We start from the raw sequence: 20,755 nt of genomic DNA on the forward strand, positions 1-20,755 counted from the left end.
TTAATCAAGGATGCAAACCATAAAAATCCATCAAACCAATCTGGTATTTTTTTAACAGTAATTTTGCGGCTTATCCTTAATGTATATCGATAACAAGTCTGTATTTTTGAAGGAATAGCCTTTTATGTACCGTATTTGCCTTATTTTTTAAAGAAAAATATTAAAATAACAAAACAATAATAAAAATTTCCCAAGGAAAATGTTAAAATAAGCTTTATTCATGCATATAAGGAGAGAAAGGACTTGTTCGTCCAATCTTCTCTCTTTATTTAGTCCCTCTTTGGAAATACTAGTCTCTTTTTAAATCCTTAAAAGGATAATCCATCGATGTGTCTGCACTTTTAGTGTGGCCAGTTGGGTATAAGCAAAAAGGTGCAAAATATGGGTTAGACAAGGAAACAATCGATGACCCCGCCGACATCGATGTTTGGCCAAGTCCTCAATCGTTCAATATCCCTCAGCTCCGCCAGTCCAGCCGTCGGGCAACAGCCATTATTATTTTTTTTTTCCTGTGCGAGAGAGCGGTGTGTGTGCGTTGCAAAGGCGAGGAGAAGCCTCCGACCCCCAGACTCGAGCCGTTTTTTGAGAACCGTAGTAGTAGTATCCAACCGGGTATAGAGATCGCGCGCCGCCATGTGCTCCGCCAGGCGGAAAGTGCAAATGCGAAACAAAAGTGAAAACGTGCCGAAATAAACTTATAATAAATAAATAAAAAAAAAAAAATAATAAGAATTGGAAGAGCAAAGAATAGGCAAGAAAATGTGCGACGCTATCGCAGCAGTGGCAACAACAACAACAACAACAACCACAAATCCTGTGGGAAGTGATGCTGCAACAACGATTCCAGGAACTTCATCAGCGACGACGACGGTAGTGGCAGTAGGTGGAGGAGGAGGAGGAGGAGGAGGAACAGTGGCACCATCACTAGCACCACCACCAGCACCACCACCAGCTATAACCACATCGCCCATGGCGACTACAACAGCGCTGGCGGCCACAACCACAACCACATCGTCATCAACGACATCAACGACATCGTCGTCGTCGTCGTCGTCGTCGCTGAAGATCGAGAAGCGACAAAACTGCTGCCGCCTGTGCATCGCCCCCTCCTCGGAGTGCATCTCGATCATGAACAGCTATGCGGCGGACAAGGAGCCGCTGTCCACCAAGATCCACAACTGCGTCAACATCAAGGTGAGTCAGGGTCTTGACACCCCGGGTTTGGCCACTCCACTCTCCTATGTGGTATGGTCTGGCGTATGTGTTGGAGCAGCCAACACGTAATCTCCGCCACCGACATAGTCGTCGTGGTAGTCGTTGTCGCCGTTGCCGCCTCGCTGTCGTCATCCGACGCCGTCGTCGTAGCCGCCGCCGCCGTTGCTGCTTCTGCTACTGCTATGGCCGTTGCTGTTTCTGTTGCTCTCTCTCTGGGTGTCCAACCCCAAATGGTTATACATACACCGAAACGGGCATGGATGTGGAGCATGAGGTGGGCATATAGTCGGAGGCGGAGGCGGAGGTGGAGGCAGAGGCGATGGCGGGAGCAGCAGGCGGAGGCCACACCCGTGACTACTCGGCTGGACAGGCACTAAAGTGAGGTTAGGAATGCCAAGCAAGAGATTCCCCCAAAAAAGACGATGTGTTGTGCAAGATTCCTTGCTCCTCCTTCCTTCTCCTTCCTCCTCCTCCTTCTCCTTTTCTTCGTGCTTCCAAGTCACGATGTTGGGTCATGACTAGGAGGAGGAAGATGAGGAGTAGGAGGAGGAGAAGCTGCTCCTCCTTTGAGGTTAAGCGATCATCCTGCCGTTTCCCTCTATCCCGGTATTCCATGTCCCGTTTTCCTTTCTTCCTTCTCCTCTTCCTCCTCTTGTTCTTCTTCTTCTTCCAGTGCCCAGCGGAGTGGCTCCAAACGGCATGAGAGAGAGAGAGACGCGGAGGAGCACACCAGAGCACCAGAGCACAGCAGAGCAGAGCATGAAGACATGGAGACGAGAATGGCCAGCACAAAGCATAAAGTACGATGAGCGCGCCGAGGCCGCTGCTGCTTCTTGTCTCTGTATGTGTGTGTGTGTGTGTGTTGTGTATGTATGTATGTATGTATGTGTGTTTGTTTGTTTGTTTGTTGGTGTGCCTGACCAGACCAGGCCAGGCCAGGCCGGGCCATGCTGCCTCTGGACAGGCCTAGGTCAGTGGGCTCTGGTAACTGGGTCTCCTCCTCTCTGCACCTCCAGTGCCCCCCCTCGCCACGTAGCTCCCCCCCTTTGGCTCTCCCAAATGTGGAGCTCCTGAGCAGCTGCCTCTGGCTTTCTGGACAGGCTCTACCTTCGATTCATATCTCTCCCGGTTCCCGCTTTCCGCTTCCTGCTCCTTCCTCCTCTAGTTCTCTCTTCTTCCGTTCGCTCTCTTTCTCTCTCATCCGTCCATCCGTCTGTCCTTTCTCTTTCCGCGCAAGCGTCCTTCGAGCCAGGAGCAGTGGCAGGAGCAGGAGCAGGAGGCATCATCACTGCCAGGCAGGCAGAATGGACGTGGATGCGGCTTCGCTAGCTTCGTTTATTGATTCTTTCAAGGGCCGCCATCGCAGCCATCATCCATTCCATGCCATTCCCTGCCATGCCATGCCATTCCCTTCCATTCCATCCACTTTCTGTGCTGTGCTGTGCTGTGCCTTCCCCCTCCCCCTCCTCGTTGTGTGGCATTCTCGACAAAATGGACGCCCGTTGGTCGATGGCTCTGGACGCCTGCCTGCCTGGCCTGGGCTGGGTCTTGGTGCCCCCGGCATCCGACATCCGCCATCCGCACCAGAGCTCACAGCACGCCGCTTCTGCGTCTGCCCTGCCCTGCTCTGCTCTGCTCTGGTCTGGATGGCCTGGTCGGGTCGGGTCTGCTGGTGCTGGGTACTCGGTGCTCACAGTTCACATCTCGCATCTCACAGCTCGCTGCTCACCGGCCTGCCTGCCTGCCTGGCCTGCCTGGCTGCCTTCTCGGAGCTCGATTTCATGGCAATTGCTCTTGGCACACACACACACACACAGACACTCTCGCACACTCTGGCACTCTCACAGACACGGGCACACCAGAGGGCAGTAGAATAGGGCTCTTTCAAGAGAAGATAGATGGGAATTCCGGGAAAAACTATTACTAGGCTTGGGGGGATTTCTGATTTTTCTTGGAAAAGATTCATAAAATTATTCATTTAGAAGATTATTTTATTTGTTTTTATAATTTAAATTTATAATTAAATATGTTATTAGTGAAAAAAAAGTATGCTTAGAGGAGAAAATAGGTTCGTTCCATATTTTAATTTTCTTTGAAGAGATGCAATAATTCAATTTATTATATTATATTATAATATATATTATAATAAATATTAATTATAATATAATATAATAAATTTTATTCAAATATATGCTTAAATAATAAACATTTCCAAATTAATTCTCAAACACTTCATAAAAGTATTTTTTTATAAACAAAATTAGTTAAAAATAATAATTTTAATGATTCTCTGTGAAGTTTAAAAGAAAAATTCATTAAATTTGTGTTTTTTATATAAATTTTAATATATTTTACACTTTTTTTTAAATATTTATTTCTGTTTCACTAACTTTTGTTATAATTCTCAGTTAAATTTAGTTAATTTTTATTGTCAATAGTTAAAATAATAACACAATAGTTATAAAAAGTGATTTTTTTTAGCAAAAATATTTATTTTTTTTATAAAAAATAGTATAAATAATTCAAATAATGGTTAAAGTACAATTATAATACAATTATTCAAGCAAATATTTCACAAAAAATTAATATTTATAAGTAAAAAGTATAAAATATCAAATAAAATAAAATTTAAATAGATAAATTATTAATAAGATAAATAATATAAAAAATAAATCTTAATAGTTCTATTTCACTGAAACTCTTTAAATATTTTAATTAAAAAAATAATATTTTATAGGAAAAATAGTATAAATATCTTGTTAAATAGCTCCTATTCCCTTGCCCTCGAGTGTAAAGGTAGTCCCTCGGCCTCGATAAAAGTTATCGCCGGAATATTATTTATATTTTAACAAAACTGAAGAGATTAGTTGATTAATTTAGTTTCCAGTGGAGATTGGGGTAGCCACTGGGGAGCAGTGATGCTATCCGGCTGGCCGGCGGTGTGCTGGTCGGTCGGTCGGTCGGTCGGTCAGGCGGCAGAGTCCGAAGCGGGCGTCGTCCGGGTTGGCGTCATCGCTAGCTCGACTGCTTCTGCTGGCACTGGGGGGCTCTAGGGGCTCTGGCTCTGGCTTTGGGTCTGGGTCTGGGTCTGCCAGCCCTGCTTCTGCCCTGCTGCTCTTGCTTTTGTGCTCTTCCTCTTGCCTTCCGTTGCTCCGACATCGTTATCTGGAGGCGGACCGACGACCACATGCTCGCACACCGACACGCCGGCGACGGCACTCTTGGGTTTCTGCCTGCTCACGCACACATGGCCAGAGGGACATGGCACACAGACATGGCAGGCAGTCAGTCGGGGAAGGGCAGGCCAGGCACGGCAGGCCAGGCCAGGCAGGCGGTCGGAAAACAAAGAAGCAAGCAACCAGAAAGCAGGGCTGGATGGCAACTGGAGTGGGTTTTCGAGACTCGAGACCCGGGACACAAAACTGTTGAAGATTACCTGGTTTTTGGCTTCTTCTTTGGTAGTTCCTCCTCCTTGCCCTCTCTCTCTCCTCGCTGTCCTTGTCCCTGTCCCTCCACCTCCAAGCCCGCATCGAATTTCGTCACTGGAGTCCACTGAAAAACTTTCTCTCCTTTGGCTTTGGAGGAGATCCTTGGCTAGAGATCGGATGCCATGGTGGAAAGGATGCCTTTTACAACGAAATTCAATATTTTCCTCCTCCTCCTGCTCCTTCTTCATCACTTCCTCCTCCTCCTCCTCCTCTTCTTAGTCCTGCTCTCGAGATACGAGGGTTACTTTTTGGTTATTTCTACGTCTTCACTTTGTTCGTTTGGATGAGGATGAGGATGGCTATGGCTTGGAGTGGAGTGGACAGGACAGGATGCTCTCTCTCTACCCCACACACACACACATACTAACACACATACTGACACACACACACATACACAGTAGCATCTGCTCACTCACAGGGCGAATAAGGACACAAAAGGAGAAGAGCAGAGCCAGAAACGAGTTCCATGTTGGAAGTCACTAGCGATGGCGAAGGCGAAGGCGGACAGCCAGAGAGGAGGAGGAGGAGGAGTTGGTCCAGCCTGGTGATTATTGCACCTGGTGGTGGCCAGCAGCTGGTTTTTTTTTTCCTTTTTTTTTTTTTTGGAACGGCAGCTGCCACAGGTCTTTCTTTTCTCGGCGCTTCCTTTTGTCTTCCATTTTCGGCGGAACCTTCGGGTTACTTTCTAAAATCTCACCATCTAGCTGGGCGAGATGGATCTTCTGATCCGAAATCAATGTCCTTTGAGAGGAATATCCTTTGAAAGTGGTCCCCGCCACACAACTGACCACATTAAAGTGCAATCTCAAGGCGGGGGATGGCCAACTCATCCCCTGGCTACTTGTCCACCTCCTGCTCTGACTCCTCCGGTTGCCCATCCCTGCTCCTTGCCTGTATCCTGTCCCTAGGTGTGGGCAAGGTGAATGTTCGGAATTATTATCGGAAAGCAGGAAGAGCGCGGAAGAGCGAGGAAGGAAAGCCTTCGAGCCAAAATACTCATCCGAAAAGGACTACATGGTGTAGTACATAAGCCAATAGCCTCCGGAGGTGGGGGTCCTTGTGTGTCCTTTGTATGTATGTGTGTGTGTGTGTCTTGCATGTGTGCGTGGGGCATTGCCGTGGGTTTCAATTACAAAATCGAAGCAGCAGCAGCGGCAGCGCCAGCAACAACTATTAAATCATGAAATTAAACACACCAGAAGGCAGATCGGAAAACAAACAGCGAGGAATGGCGGAGAATATGCAAAGCAAAGAATACACTTTCTCTCTAGTTTGTTTTGATCATTTTCGTTCGCCTGCCGGAGCTGGCGGTTATCGATATTAGCCAGTGTTGGCTAGCGTTTGGCGGTTTTCAAGCTGTAGGGTTAAGGATCATAAAAAAAAAAGGGCTAAATTGTAAATTGCACATAAATTATTATAATAAAAACTACTAATTTTAACTATATTTATTTTGGTAAATATATTTATACCCTGGCAACCCTAGTAATAAGTACTTAATAAACCTGATTAGCCCTGGCAACCCTAGAAGCTGTCTTAATTATCCTTTAAATAATATGAAATTTGCATTTTATAAAAAATAAATTATTAAAAGATCAATGTGGTAACCCTTTTGAACCCCCTGGCAACCCTTACAATGACTTATATCCCCACCCAGTCCCTGGCAACCCTATGACCTGCCCAAGATTGTCCTTTATTGCCTTTTTGTGTTTAAATGATTATTTAAACATAATTATCATTAAAAACTAAAATAAATATTTACAAGATCCATGTCCAATAACCCTTTAGTACCTCCTGGCAACCCTCTTGCAATGGCTATTTAATAATCCTACCCTGGCAACCCTACGACCTGCCGCCATTATCCTTTAATGATAATTTAAGAATCCTTTATCCACTCTCCATTGACTTCCAATAAGCGATTACGATCCAAGAAAGCTCGATACGTTGTCTCCGATAATTGGGATTTAAGTGGATTTGAGGGCCAGTGGAGATGTTTTGTAATTGCGCCTAATCCCCGGCAAATCGGCTCCTTTACATACAAAACAGAAGGACATTGTACAGGAGTATACATATATGTAATTTGGAGTACATAAGGCAGCACCCCCCTCCCCATGATTACATATACGAATACACAAACAAACATGCGCACACAACAGCAACAACAGTTATCAGGCAACAGGACATTTCAAATGATTTGCGCAGAGGGGAGGGGAGGGGGAGTTGGAGGACCCCCATGTGTGGGTGGGTGGGATGCTGCTGCTGCTGTTGCAGTTTTGCATATAATTATAAGCAGGTCATTGACATCCACGTCCAGGGGTGGTAATGATGATGGCAAAGGAATACCTGCATTCTCCGCATGGCTGGACAGGACACACAGGACACTCACTCACTCACTCACTCACTCCTTCCTCCGCCACCTCCTCCAATAATCAATGGAATGAGATTAATCCCCCAGAACTTGAATAGAAAACTAATGCAAGTCTTTCGCCTTCTTCCCTTTTCAGATCACGCCCCAGGATCGGCTGTCCTTGCAGATATGCCATGCCTGCATCAGCTACCTCAACTCGTGGCAGAGCTTCAAGAATCGCTCCCTCATCTCCCAGACCAAGCAGCGCCAATGGCTCGAGGCGAACAACAGCAGCAGCCATAAGAGCAAGCTCCTCAACTATCTGGACCTGAACAGTGCCGAGAACGGCTCTGCCTCCGATCATCATTCGCATCATCCGCACCACAACCAGAGCCAGCAGCATCAGCAGCAGCAGCAGCGACAGGATAATGAGGACGAAACGGACAATGCATCGATGCCAGGAGCGGCAGCCACAGCGGCTGCCATTCTGGACGGCATTCCATCGCTGAAGAAACGAAAATCTCTAACAGTCTATGTGAGTCCTAAACCGCAACAGTTGCAACCACAGCAGTTGCCACCACCATCGTCGATACAACCACCATCGATGAACAACAACAGCAGCAACAGCGCCGCGCAGCACAGTCTGCAGACCCTGCTCCTCCAAGTCCCAGGAGCAGCAGCAGCCGCCGCCGCCGGGGCAGCAGCATCGGCAGCAGCAAGCTCTTCCTCCACAGCCACCACCACAGTATCCATGTCCGCTTCCCAGCAGCAGCAGCAGCATCGGGAGCAGAAACAGCACAGGCAGTATCGGAGGCACCACCACCATCACCTGCAACCGCAGCAGTTGCACCTCCAGCGTGGCAGGCAGATGGGTCACCATCACCACCACCATCACTTCCAGTCGCAGCAGCAGCCGCAACATCCTCCCCAGCAGCAGCAGCAGCAGAGGCATCATCCGCATCCGCCGGGTCAGCGCCGTCAGAGGCAGTCCCGTCCCCAGGGAAGGCACAACAACCCCACGACGACGAACGCCTCCACGCTGCGGAAGTTCAAGCCGAAACTGTACTTGCCACTGGATATATCGGTGCCACCACTGCCTCCGTTGCCCGTGACTGCTCCCGTTGCTCCTCCGTCTGCTCTCCCAGTGCCACTCCCTTTTCCACCGCCACCGCCTCCCCCTCCACCCCCGCCCCCTCCTGCTTCTGCTGCCACAGCATCCAATCCTCCACCTGCTGGCGTGGCTGGTGGCAGGGAGAGCTTGTCGCTGGCACTGCCGCTAGATTTCAGCCAAGCTAGCAGCAGTAATCGCCTGTCCGGCCTTCTCCTCCAGCAACCAGGCGCATCTAGCGCTGTGGCATCTACCATTGCACCTGCAACTGCAACTGCAACTGCAACGGCAACTGCAACGGCAACAGCCACTGCAACTGCAACTCCATTGCTCATGCCGGTGACGCTGCAGAGCGCCGCCCAGCAGCTGCGCTTTTTCAGACGCTACTCCTATAATGTAATTGTATCGTGCATTCGAAGCGTGACCACCATCACCCATCACCACCACCACCACCACCAACTACATCCCCACCAGACTCAACCAGGCTAGCTACTCCTCTCAGCCTGCCTACAACTGTGTATTATAGCTTTAGGATTAGGGATCTTCCGGTTATCCTTGACTAATCTTTGTCTCTCTTCTCTCCTTCTCTCTGTCCTCCCTGCAGCCACTGCCAGCGGTGCCCATCAAGGATGAGCCCATCGACACGGATGACGACTACCAGATGAAGTCGATTGACGAGTCCGACGACATGGTCGATCCCACAATGTTCCTAGAGCGCTCCGAGCACGAGGGCGACATGCCGTTGATGGTAAGTAGTCTTCTCTTCTCTGGTCAGATCTGATCCCCATAATGATCCATAATCCTCTCCAGACCTCCGACTACGACTACACGGCTCAGCATGGCGTAAATGCCGCCTCGGCAGCCGCCTCCCTGCCGGCCAATGCCGTCGCCAATGTGGCAGCTGCCGGCGACTCCAAGGTGGCCAGCTGCCGGGCCTGCAGCCTCCAGTTCTCGACGCGCGCCAATGCCCGTCGCCACGAACGCAACCTGCACCCGAATCTGTTCCAGCTCTCCACCGACTCGCCCCACAACACGCCCATTACCAAGCCGACGCCCGCTTTGGCCGCCGCCTTGGAGATCCAGCGGGCAGCGGCGGAGGCAGCCACTGCAGAGGCCAACAGGGCAGCCGGAGCGGCGGGCGGGAATATATCCACCCAGAAGTACCGGCAGGTTGTGATGAACGCGTTCATAAAGTGCGAGGGCGGTGGCTACGACTACGACAACCCGGAACAGTACCGGGCGCACCTCACCCGCGACAAGGTGGAGTTCATCGAGCAGAACGAGGAGTTCCTGGAGCAGTACCAGACGATGACGTGCCGGTGCTGCAACAAGTACTTCAGCACCTACAAGAACTTCATGGCCCACGTCCGCAAGAAGTACCCGCTGCTGCCCCGCAACCTCTGCTTCAACTGCCTCAAGATGAACGACTCCAAGGCCCTGTTCATCTCCCACTTGAAGAAGCGCAACTGCATCAACCTGTACCGGGTGCTGCACGGCATCAGGGAGAAGGCCAACGCCGTAGTGGTGTCCAAGGACGGTGTAGAGACTGGCGATGGTAGAATTATGACCCACATGGATGCCGGCTCCAGTCCGAATGTCACGGCGGACATCATCGGCAGTGCGGGCGGATCGGAGCGGCCGGAGAAGCTGCGGGCCAAGGAGCTGCTGGTGAACAAGCTGTACGAGTGCAAGCTCTGCCCGAAGGGCTTCCGCACCAAGCACGAGTTCCGGACGCACGTCTACGACAAGCATGCGGATGTCCAGCGGAAGGACAGCAACTCGATCCAGTGCAACTTCTGTGGCCTGGACTTTGCCGATCCGGTCGACAGGCGGCGGCACTACAACAACATGGACTGCATCGTCCGGCTGCGCTGCATGACGTGCGACGCCAAGCTGGAGACGCACCAGCGCTTCCTCGAGCACGTCTACCAGGACCACTTGGGCGGCGTGGGCGGCGGCACTGGCACCGGTGGCGCCAGCAGCGACAACGCCTCCACCACCGGCAACAGCATGGAGCACTCGCCGGGCAAGCGCAGTCTCCTGAGTGCCCTCGGCATCGGTGTCGGCTCCTCGGCGGACGAATCGCGCAGCAGCAGTGTGGCCCTCGGCCCCCTGACCTCCACACCCAAGCCGGCCGGCGGCACTGCGTCCGGCATCCCTTCGGGCAGTCGAGATGCCGCTAGCAGTGGCGGCAATGGATCAGCTCCCAAGTCCCAGTACTTCTCCCGCATGCCGCAGGTCTGTCCCATTTGCGGCCAGCAGTACAACAACTACAACAACGTGCTCCGGCACATGGAATCGAAGCATCCGAACAAGCTGCCCGAGACGTACAAGTGTGTGCGGTGTGGCCTGGGGTATCCGAGGATCTCCTACCTGCGGGAGCACATGATCAACGTGCATGGAGTCGACAAGAATCGGCACTCCGGCGGCTTCGAGTACATCGTCAATGCGGATGCAGTGAAGCTGGCGGACGGGAGCACACCGAACGTGTACACGGGTCGTTACGACTACGTGATGAAGGACCTCATGTCGATAACAAATGGTGGGACCCTCGGTAATTAGGCTTAGATTGTAGACGTCCGCCTCTCCAGAACCACCATCCTCCTGCCTCTCTCTCTCTCTCTCTCTCACTGCCCTCCAGTGCCTCCAGCGTAGCTTCATCTTTCATCTACTTTAGCAACCACTATCCTGGCAGAGATTACTTTAGAGCTGTTTTTTTTATTCCTCCCTACTGCTTGACTAATCCCTTTGAATCCCTTCCAGATGACGACGACGAGGAGCCGGCCGGCGTGGCCAAGAAGATGCGCCTGGACGACAGCAGCAACAACAGCAGCCTGGCCGGCGTGGGCGTCTCCAGCCAGCAGCAGCAGCAGCAGAAGGAGTGCCCCATCTGCAACGCCGTCTTCAGCAACAACATCGGCCTCTCCAACCACATGCGCTCCCACTATACGGCCTCCAACTCCGTGAATGCCGCCCTCACGGCCGCCAATCGGATGACTCCCAAGTCCCTGACCATAACGGCCACTCCGGCCGACACCACCATGGAGCTGCTAGGTGGCGCAACTGCCTCATCCGTTCCAGCGGCAGGAGGAGGAGGAGCTGCGGGGGTTCCACCTGCGATGGCCAATCAGACGCCGCAGGAACAGGCCGTTTTCCGGCGCAGTCTCGACCAGGCGGCCGACCGGCGCTTCCGCAGGATGCGCTGCCGGATCTGCCAGCGGCGGTTCAGCTCGAAGAAGTCCTACCGCTACCACATGCTCACCGACCACCAGGTGCAGAACGTGCAGTTCATCAAGTGCAAGCTCTGCAACGCGGAGTTCGCCTACGAGAAGGGTCTGAAGGTGCATCTCTTCAAGGTGCACGGGCGGGCCATCAAGGACGAGATGATTGTGAAGCAGTTCGAGTGCGAGGTGTGCTCCATAGTCTACAGCTCGGAGATGGAGTTGCAGCAGCACAAGCGCAGTGTCCACAAGATGTCCTCCTCCTCGGCCTCGGCTGCAGCTGCCTCTGGAGGAGGAGCCTCTTCCAAAATGGAAGACGACAGCATAGTCCTGGAGGACAGCACTTTGAAGCCAACTGCCGGAGATCTGACGGACACCTCCGTGAACGTTTCAGGGGCCGGGGGCTTGACCACGCCCCTCTACTGGTACCAGTGCAAGTACTGCCCCTCCAACTTCAACACCAACAAGAAGCTGGCCATCCACATCAACTCCCACGACGAGTTCGATTCGAACGACTACTCGTGCAAGGACTGCGGGAATGTCTACAGTGGAAGGAAGAGTCTATGGGTGAGGAGTCCATCTCTTACTATCCTGTGTCCTAGCTAACCACAAGTCCAAATCCCCCACAGGTCCATCGGTATAAGAAGCATCCACAGGTCCCTGATCCGGCCGAGTGCTCGCTTTGCCGCAAGATCTTCTTCGACCGCCAAATGCTGGACAACCACACGCCGACTTGCAACCGCAAGCCCATCACCTCCACCGGCGCCCACCAACAGCAGCAGCAGCAGCAGCAGCAACAGCAACAGCTGCAGGAGGCACTGCATCAGCAGCAGATGGCCCTCCAGAAGCAGGTGGGCCTGCACTCTGGAGTGTTCCGGCACAAGACCGGCGACGATGACGACGAGGAGGACGATGATGATCAGCTCCCGAAGCTGGCCGATGGAGGAGGTGGTGGGGGTGAGAGTGGAGCAGCTGCTCCTCCTCCTGCTCCCGCTCCAGCTCCGGCCAGCACGACGGCAGCTGCTACGATGAAGATACGCATTCCAGAGGTGGCGTGCACCATTTGTGGGGCCCGCTTCACCGACCAGGAGATGTTCACCAAGCACATCCAGAAGCACGAACAGGAACTGTACGTGGACAATCCCCTGGCGGCGATGTTCGACGATGGGCCGCCAGATGCCGGCCAGTTTCAGGTGGAGCTGGAGAAGCAGAACGAGAACGGGGAATATGCGTGCGATCTGTGCGCAAAGACGTTCCCCCAGGTCATAGCACTCAAGGTGCACCGCAAGTGGCATTTCAGAGGTGATAGCAAGCAGGTGAGCGTTTTTGTGCAGCTTGTGCAGCGAGGAGGACGAGCGAGGACGTGCTCTAGATCTAGATCTGTGCTGATGATATTGATGATAGTGATGTTGCCTCCGCACCAGTCGCAAAAACAGATATCGGAATCGGATGCCCGGAAACGGAATGGTCGGATCGGAGCGATGGGATGTTTGGAGAGAGATTCTCTCGAAGATTGAACAGCTCCAGATTCCCAACACGCCGATTGAGACTCTGTTCCGGGTGTTCTCCTTATCGAGTTCCTTACTAATCTAGTTGTTTCTTCAACTCTCTCTCTCCCCTTCCATGGCTATGTGTCTTGTGTCCCTATCCTGATCTTCCTTCATCCTGAAATTCCATTCCATTCCATTCCATACAGAATCCCATCGACGGCGAAGCGACACATTTGACCAACAACAACCACACCACCAGCAACAACAACAACAGCAGCAACAACAACAACAACAACAACAGCATGTCGCACCTCCGGGAACTTCATGCTGTGGGTCTGATTCCAAACAACCAACAGCATCAGAGCCAGGAGCAGCAATCCCAGCATCCGCATCCGCAGCAGGCGGGCAAGTCGATGAAGCGGAAGCGTGAACTGAAGTGCGAATACTGCCCCTCGACCTTCATCAGCAACAACAACCTGCGCCGGCACATGTACGAGCTGCACAAGCACGAGGTGAGCAACCTGCCAGAGCCGCCGGTCATCGTCGTGGACGATCATCTCTCCTGCCGCCGTTGCAATCTCAAGTTCGAGACGAAGGAGCTGTGGATCGATCACAAGCTGGCGGACGCCAAGGTGGTGCGACCGTTCTGCCCCTTCCAGTGGGGCTGTGATCTGTGCGGCGAGTATCTATCCCGCAAGGAGAAGCTCATGAATCACATCAACAATCATCTCAAGGAGGAGGTGATTGTGCCGGTGGCCACCAAGGAGGCGGCGGAGAGGGCGGCGGCAGCGGTGAAGGCGCAGGAGGCGGAGGCAGCAACAGCAACGGCAGAATCCACCGTCAAGACGGAGGAGGAGGAGGCGGCAGCGGCAGCGGCGGCGGTTTTGGTCAAGCACAAGGTGGAGGGCAAGTCGGAGGTGAAGACTCAGCCGGACAGCGATGATCTGGATGAGGAGGATAGCTCCGGCGAGGAGGAGACCTCTGGCACGGGCGACGACGAGGAGGACGACGATGATGAGGAGGATGACTCGGAGGAGGATGTGGAAGATGAGGAGGACGAGGAGGGCGACGGCGGCGAGGGCGAGGACGAAGAAGGCGTCCCCCCGCAACAGCCGCCGAAAATGAACCTCGCCCAGGACGATGACCTGGTGGAGGAGGTCCTCAGCTCCGACGACGATGTGGAGAGCGACGACGTCGACGAAATGGAAGAGGATGACGACGAAGACGTCGAGGACGATGAGGAGGAGGAGGAGGATGACGTGGAAGATCCCCAGCCGGTGGTGATGAACGGAAAGGCGAAAATGCAACCACTCATTGTGGCCACTTCGGACGAGGAGGACGAGGACGAGGAGGAGGATGGCATGTTGCCCATCGATGAAATTATCGAGGAGGAGTTTGACGAGGACGCGGCCGACCCAGAGCCCGAGGACGACATTGTCGAGGAGGATGATGAGGAGGAGGGGGAGGAGGAGGAAGAGGTAATCGAAGAGGTGGAACTCGACGACGACATGGACGAGGTGGGCAACGAGAGGCGCAACTCGTCGTCGGCTAGTGAGTCGGCGAACACCACCACCATTGCCAACACCACCACCACGGCCACGTCGCAATCACATTCCACGGGTGAGCGGCACAAAAAGCCGGAGGTGCCAGGCTTTACCTGTGATCTATGTCAACTTTGTTTCGATTCTCAGGAGCTACTCCAGAGCCACATCAAAAGCCATTTTCTGAATGGTCCAAAGCTGGCAAGAGCCAAGGTGGTAGCAGCAGCCGGAGGAGGAGGAGCAGCAGCAGCAGCAGCAGCAGCAGCAGCAGCAGCAGCATCCTTGGCAACGGAACCAGACTCAAAGATGACGGGGAGCAGTACCAGTAGCTCCAGTAAGAGTAGTAAGCCAGCAGCTGCCACCAATGCTGCCACTGTTATCCTCCATCTCACTTGAAATGTACAAAATACCCAGCCCAGCCACCACTAGAACCACTAGAACCACAAGCCACACCGCCAAAAAAAAAACCAACAAACAATAACAGAAACAGAAACAGAAACAGATCATAGTCCACTCCATAATCCTCCAGAGCCAACGCATTCCATCATCACCATCATCTGATCATCCCATCATCTCGATCATCTCGATCATCTCGCCAAGATTATGTATAGCCAGTATAGTAGTGTACTAGTAGTAGCTCTTGTGTGCGTACTCCCCTTTTTTCTCTCTATAGATCCTAGTCGTAAGATCCAACCCCCTCCATATATACACACACTATATGTCACTATATATGAAGGACATTACTTTTTTTTTTTTTAATGTTAAACTAGTTCGTACCACACACACACACCACACCACATCGCTGAAGTAGGAGGAGAGTGGGATTGAAATGCTCTGCATCCTGTAGCCATAAGGTTCGCTAGACAAGCTACATTCTAGATTTAAACGAATAACTTTATATATAATCGGTATATATAGTCTTAAATAGATAGTTTTTAAGCAAAAAAAAAAAGAAAAAACAAAAACACATCAATTGCAAGCGAATTATGATGCACCAAAGCAAAGGATATCGAGAGCGGGAACTCAGTTAGGATTAGTAGAACCATCAGGATTTTTTAACAAGTATTTCAAGCACACACAGCAGGACACCGGACACAGCAGGACACAGGACACAGCAGGACACAGGACACAGGACACCGACTCAGACATACTCTCACAAAGGTTTAAAAAACCCCCAAAGCTATAGTAATTAGATTTTTTTTGTGCTTGGTCTTCCCCCCAAAATTCTAAAAATGGTTTTCTAAACCACACCCCCCTTTTAGGCCCAAAACAATTTCGGTTTTTTAAAGAAAAAAATATAGATACTATATACTGTACTATACACTTAACTAATTACTAATTTAGATCATCCTTGGTATTAAAAAAAAAGAAAACTTACACGGAGGCAAGCACACTTACTCACAAAATTAGTTTCACGCAAAAGCCAAATACAGAAGTCGCGCCAGTACTTACACTATACATGATACACGATACATGATACATGATACATGATACCCGATACCCCCCTAATTTCATAGAACTTTTTTACGGCGATCCTTTTTTTTCGTTTTGACCATTTAGGAAAAAGGATCAGTAAATTAGTACGATTGCCAAATACCCTTTATACTAACTATCTAGAACTGACTATAACTAGTCTGGAAATTGGTATATGCATAGGTATACTTTACTTGATGCGTTAGATTTCGTTTGCAATTCAAAAAAAATGGTTCAAAAACGATTCGAAAACGAGTATATTCGAGACTTGTGATGATGTTTTTGCACTCTTTCTGGACAATGATTCCATTCTAACACTAGAAACATTAGACGGATGTGGGTGCAGCTATAGATTCCAATATCCTTCGTTCGTTTCGAGGACATTGCGTGAGGATCGCTGCTCCCAACCATCCAACCAACCATCCACTCATCCACCCACTAGATCCGTTGGTTCAGTCTTCTATCTTACATCAGAGGATGTCTGCGGCTGCAGGACACTCCCCAACTGAAACCACTCACGATAATAGATAATCGTCTCTCTTCTCTTCTAAACTACAAATTAAAATCAATAAAAATTACGATAAAAATGGTACCCATCGACCTTGGCGCCTTACTGGTTGCTGGTTAAGGCGGACCAAGGTCGATCAGGAGGACACACTTCACAGTCACACCCCCCAGCACACACCACACGCACCACACACTCACACTCACATCGACTCAGGCTAGCAACGAGACTTGAAATACACTTATCTAATATCATAAAAAAAATGGTATATATAGATATATATTTTGCATGTATGTATATATATATAATACATGTGCAGGAGACCCACAAGAAGACACTGAAGACATGTACGAGGACAGACCAGACCATCCCCTACTCTACACGCACTCCTACTCCTCAATCTATCCACACACACCATACCTATATGTAACTAGGCCCTAAGCTACCATATAATATATAATATGTAACTGGTACAAAATAAATTATACAATGCAGAATCATAACGAACTAAGCTAACTTTTGTCCCTCACGCGTTGAAGAATCGAAAACAGAATAATACGATCATAAACCTAAAAATATAAACTTTAAATGCTTCATTTTAATTATCGGATAATGGGTTGTGGGTCTGGTGCTAGCCTGATGGAGCTAGTTGGGGGTTAATCTCATTGCAGTGGAAGGGGGGCTGCAAAGGACAATAAAATAAATACAATCTCCATAATAAAATTCAATAATTAGTTAAAATTAATATTTAAAGAACAGCGCCCTCCTCCTCGATTCTCATAGGGGGCACTTAAGCAGCGATAAATTTTACAAATAAAAAGTAAAAATTAATTTTTTTAAATTAAAAATTAATATAAATTAATAAATAAAAACAGCGCCCTCCTCGATTCTCATAGGGGGCACCTAAGGCAGTGCCAAAAGACTAAATGAATTTTTATTTCAGAAAAATAAATTAATAAAATGGTATTTCCGTATATCCCATCTGCCCACTTCCGATTTCCATAACTCGGCCAATTCCCATCCTATCGAGAAGAAGTATCCCTTTTTGTGATCAGGGCGACAAGTACCTCCACTTCCCGTTTAAAGTATTTCTTAAAAATCGTTTTGAATTTTTTCGAAATTTTCAGGGGCTCTCCCTTGGAATTCCCCATCTCTCCCATGGGATTTCCACCTATCCCCAGTTGTCCACTTCCGGTATCCATAATTCGGCCAATTTCAATCCGATCCAGGGGAAGTATACCTTTTTGTGATCGTGGGATCCAGTACCTTCACTTCTCATTTAAAATATTTCTTAAAAATAGTTTTGAAATTTTTCGAAATTTTTAGTGGCTCTCCCATGGGATTCCCCATCTCTACCATGGTATTTCCGGATATCCCCCATCTGCCCACTTCCGATATCCATAGCTCTGCCAATTTCCATCCGATCGATAAGAAGTATACCTTTTTGTGATCAGGGAGACAATTACCTCCACTTCCCATTTAAAATTTTGCTTAAAAAATCTTTTAAAATTTTTTTAAATTTTTTAAGGGGCTCCCCTATCATTTTCCCGATTCCCCCTTTTTTTCAGTGTGGCCCGCTTCCGATATCCATCCAAACCACCCAACATTCAATATTTACTTTCTTATTTTTATTCAAATACATTCAGAGTAATGCAGTTTATTTTTTTATCCCATTAAGATGTTAAAAATTCCAATAAAAATATTTATCCTTTTGTTGGATGTGTGTTTTTCGAAAAAACGTGTGTACACTAAGCTTACATTAAGTAAAAAGTATGATTTTAGTGTTTATTTTATTAAAAACTTTCTTAAAGTTTACAAACCAAAGGAACTGCCCAATGACAGAGTTCGAGTGTCGAGTGCCCCTCTTGCCGTCTTGCCATTTATTTATTTTTTATTTTCTAGTAACCTTAAGTTACTTAAAGGTTTAGTTAGTAAATTCTTACTATTCTAAGTGATAAGGACCCGCGGATTAAAATGCATATTTGCCATTAACAGGGTTTATTTGGTTTCGCGTATAAACGCGATAATCGGGCAATATACAAATCAGGTCACAGGCACAATAAATACTTTGCATTTGGTAGAAAGTTGGCTCGATGTGTGTATGGATAATGTTATATAAAGTCGGTATCATTGGGTATCATTAGTTATCAACAAACAAAACAAAACAAAAAAAAGATCACGAAGAACAAGGATACAGAAGACAGGATACATGGATGGATTAACAAAAAAAAAGGCACAGATCCGGTCACATATGCACACAGAGAACAGGACAGAATAGAATGCAGTGCAGAAGTTGGTCAATAGAAACTACTTTATGCTGAAAAACAGGCTCTTAAACAGATGTATCTACTAAGGCTAGGTGTGTGGGCATCCGGGAGTACGCCAGGGCCTAGGAGTACTGCGTGTGCGGGTTCACGTTGATCATCTCCATGTTGCTGCTGCGAAAACGGAAATAGTAGGAGTAAGTACCTTAGATTAGACTTTGGCCAACATTGCTTCGGGTGTCAATCATTATTATTATTTTTTTTTTTTGGCCAGTGCCCGATAAGTTCGCTAATCGCTACTTCAACTTTGGATCTTTTTTTCTTGTTTTTAATTTTTGAATACTTATCGCGCACCGCCCCATGAGGTTTTGATGGATGGATGAAGTATGGATTTCCGCGACTACTGAACCACAACGCTGCGGATGGAGAAGGTTTTTTTTTTTGATGAGGCATGAGGACTAAGCGTGGAGTTAGAATATAAACTACAAGCCACTTACCTGCGGCTGCATCGCATGTGGATGAACAAGAGGGCCAGGCCCAGGGTGATGCATATCGCACCCACCACTATATAGGCAATGCCCAGGAACGGATTCTTTCCGCCCAGCACCGAGGTGGTGGAGAGAATCATACGTTTGGTGCCGTCAAACGAGACCACCGGATAATCTACAAAAAAAAAATACAATTTAAAATCTTAATCTGGCTCTAGGTCCGGAAACTACATACAATAATCGATGGTGAGAGTATATTCGCCGGCCTTGAGACCCTTGGAATACTTTTCATCCGTCTGGTTTAGCCGGCGGTAGAGCTTCCGGAAGCTAGGCAGTGCCGCGGTTCGCATCCACACAATCAGATCTTCGTTCTGGAAGCCATTGTTCTCCGGATTTTCTCTATCTAGATCGTAGAGTTCCTTTTGCCAGAACAGCGGCTTGGAGAAGCCCTTGAGTGCCTCTTGGAGATTACCCTCCGGGTTGCGGAACTTGACGCGCTTATCCGATGGCCATGCAATGCCAGTCTTCAATAGTGTTATTGGAACGCCACCCTGGCTGAGGGACAGAGTGTCTAAAATACAGATTCAATTAGTTATACGGGATTTACATTCATCCGGCGGATAGTACCATTAAACAGTGAGTTGGCGATGGCACCGCAGGGCGCAATGGGCTGTTGTGTCTCCGGATTGTAATCAAAGGGACTACAGTCCGAGTTGGGGGTCTGCGAGAGGTGGCCGAGCAGCTGCTCGTCGTCCCGCGACTTCACATAGCGCCGATGATTCTGGTAGAAGTTGGTCAGGCCATAGTACATGTAAACATTGCCCTGCAACGGAATAATCCATTAAGTATGAATAACCAGTGTCTACCAAGCACTACTCACATTGTAGTCCTTGTCGAGGGTAAAGTTTTGGGTGCAGGTGCACTTGCCGCCAGGATTGTTCTCCAGAAAGACGGCACAGCTTATGGTCGAGTTGACAGGCTTGCAGTTCGTATAGTCGATGATCTTCTCGTTGGCGGTGTTGGACAGATGGAGCAGTACCACTCCGATCGGTATGAAGAGCACTCCGATCACAAAGAAGGTGGGCAGGACAGTACGTGCGGTGAGGACGGGCTGCCAGGCGGGCAAGCGCTGCTGCTTGAAAGCCGAATCTGCCAAAGAGGAGAATAGGATACAAGGTTAGCCAGGTGACCTCATGACTTGTGAAGCAACAGCAGGTGTGGCGGACACACTGCTGCTTGGCGGATGGCAGGATGGTGTGGCCCCGAAAGTATCGATTAGCCGTAAAATCGTAAAACCAATATACGGAATGGACATTAGTCATTCAGCGCTTATCACCCTACTGCTGTGCGTGCGTGTGGGTATGTGTGCAAACGGAGGGAGTGGGTTTTTAACCTGAAGGTCGCTTGGACTTGGGCGCCAACGATTCCTCGGTCTCAGCCTGCTGCGCGGACATGACGCTGGCTAGGATGTTGGGCTTCCTTCTCGGCTTGAGTGGAGTGATGAGACGCGATACGATGACGGACAAGGCAACAAAGCTCCAGCGCCGTCCAACTCTTGTCAGTTGACCCAATCGAATAAGGTAAATACAAGAAATTTTCAGAGACTTGGTGATGGCAC

At 49.4% G+C, this 20,755-nt stretch overlaps 2 protein-coding genes across 7 annotated transcripts; one reads left to right on the plus strand and one right to left on the minus strand.

Moving 5' to 3' along the window:
• Positions 1–381: 381 nt before the first annotated feature.
• Positions 382–17,312, plus strand: LOC6502273 (zinc finger protein hangover). Of its 4 annotated transcripts, none has more exons than XM_014904501.3 (8): positions 382–1,194; positions 7,205–7,582; positions 8,760–8,903; positions 8,966–10,709; positions 10,919–11,943; positions 12,006–12,692; positions 13,073–14,486; positions 14,558–17,312. In XM_014904501.3, the coding sequence occupies exons 1-8, from the start codon at positions 760–762 to the stop codon at positions 14,734–14,736; spliced, it is 6,006 nt and encodes a 2,001-aa protein (XP_014759987.1). In that variant the 5' UTR covers positions 382–759; the 3' UTR covers positions 14,737–17,312. The 4 variants fall into 4 exon arrangements, with proteins under 4 accessions (XP_014759987.1, XP_001966142.1, XP_014759988.1 ...); XM_001966106.4 differs by having other exon boundaries at positions 8,966–10,697; XM_014904502.3 differs by having other exon boundaries at positions 8,966–10,697; positions 13,073–17,312.
• Positions 17,313–18,156: 844 nt separating this feature from the next.
• Positions 18,157–20,753, minus strand: LOC6502135 (cell cycle control protein 50A). Of its 3 annotated transcripts, none has more exons than XM_032453466.2 (6): positions 20,531–20,753; positions 20,018–20,286; positions 19,765–19,960; positions 19,373–19,708; positions 19,147–19,312; positions 18,157–18,820 (listed from the first exon to the last, which is right to left on the minus strand). In XM_032453466.2, exons 1-6 carry the CDS (start codon positions 20,589–20,591, stop codon positions 18,775–18,777), a joined length of 1,074 nt encoding a protein of 357 aa, XP_032309357.1. In that variant the 5' UTR covers positions 20,592–20,753; the 3' UTR covers positions 18,157–18,774. The 3 variants fall into 3 exon arrangements, with proteins under 3 accessions (XP_032309357.1, XP_014759946.1, XP_001966143.2); XM_014904460.3 differs by having other exon boundaries at positions 18,157–19,065; XM_001966107.4 differs by having other exon boundaries at positions 18,157–18,823; positions 20,531–20,751.
• Positions 20,754–20,755: the final 2 nt, after the last annotated feature.

This window comes from Drosophila ananassae, chromosome XL (genome assembly GCF_017639315.1).
Source record: "Drosophila ananassae strain 14024-0371.13 chromosome XL, ASM1763931v2, whole genome shotgun sequence".
Lineage (NCBI taxonomy): Eukaryota > Metazoa > Arthropoda > Insecta > Diptera > Drosophilidae > Drosophila > Drosophila ananassae.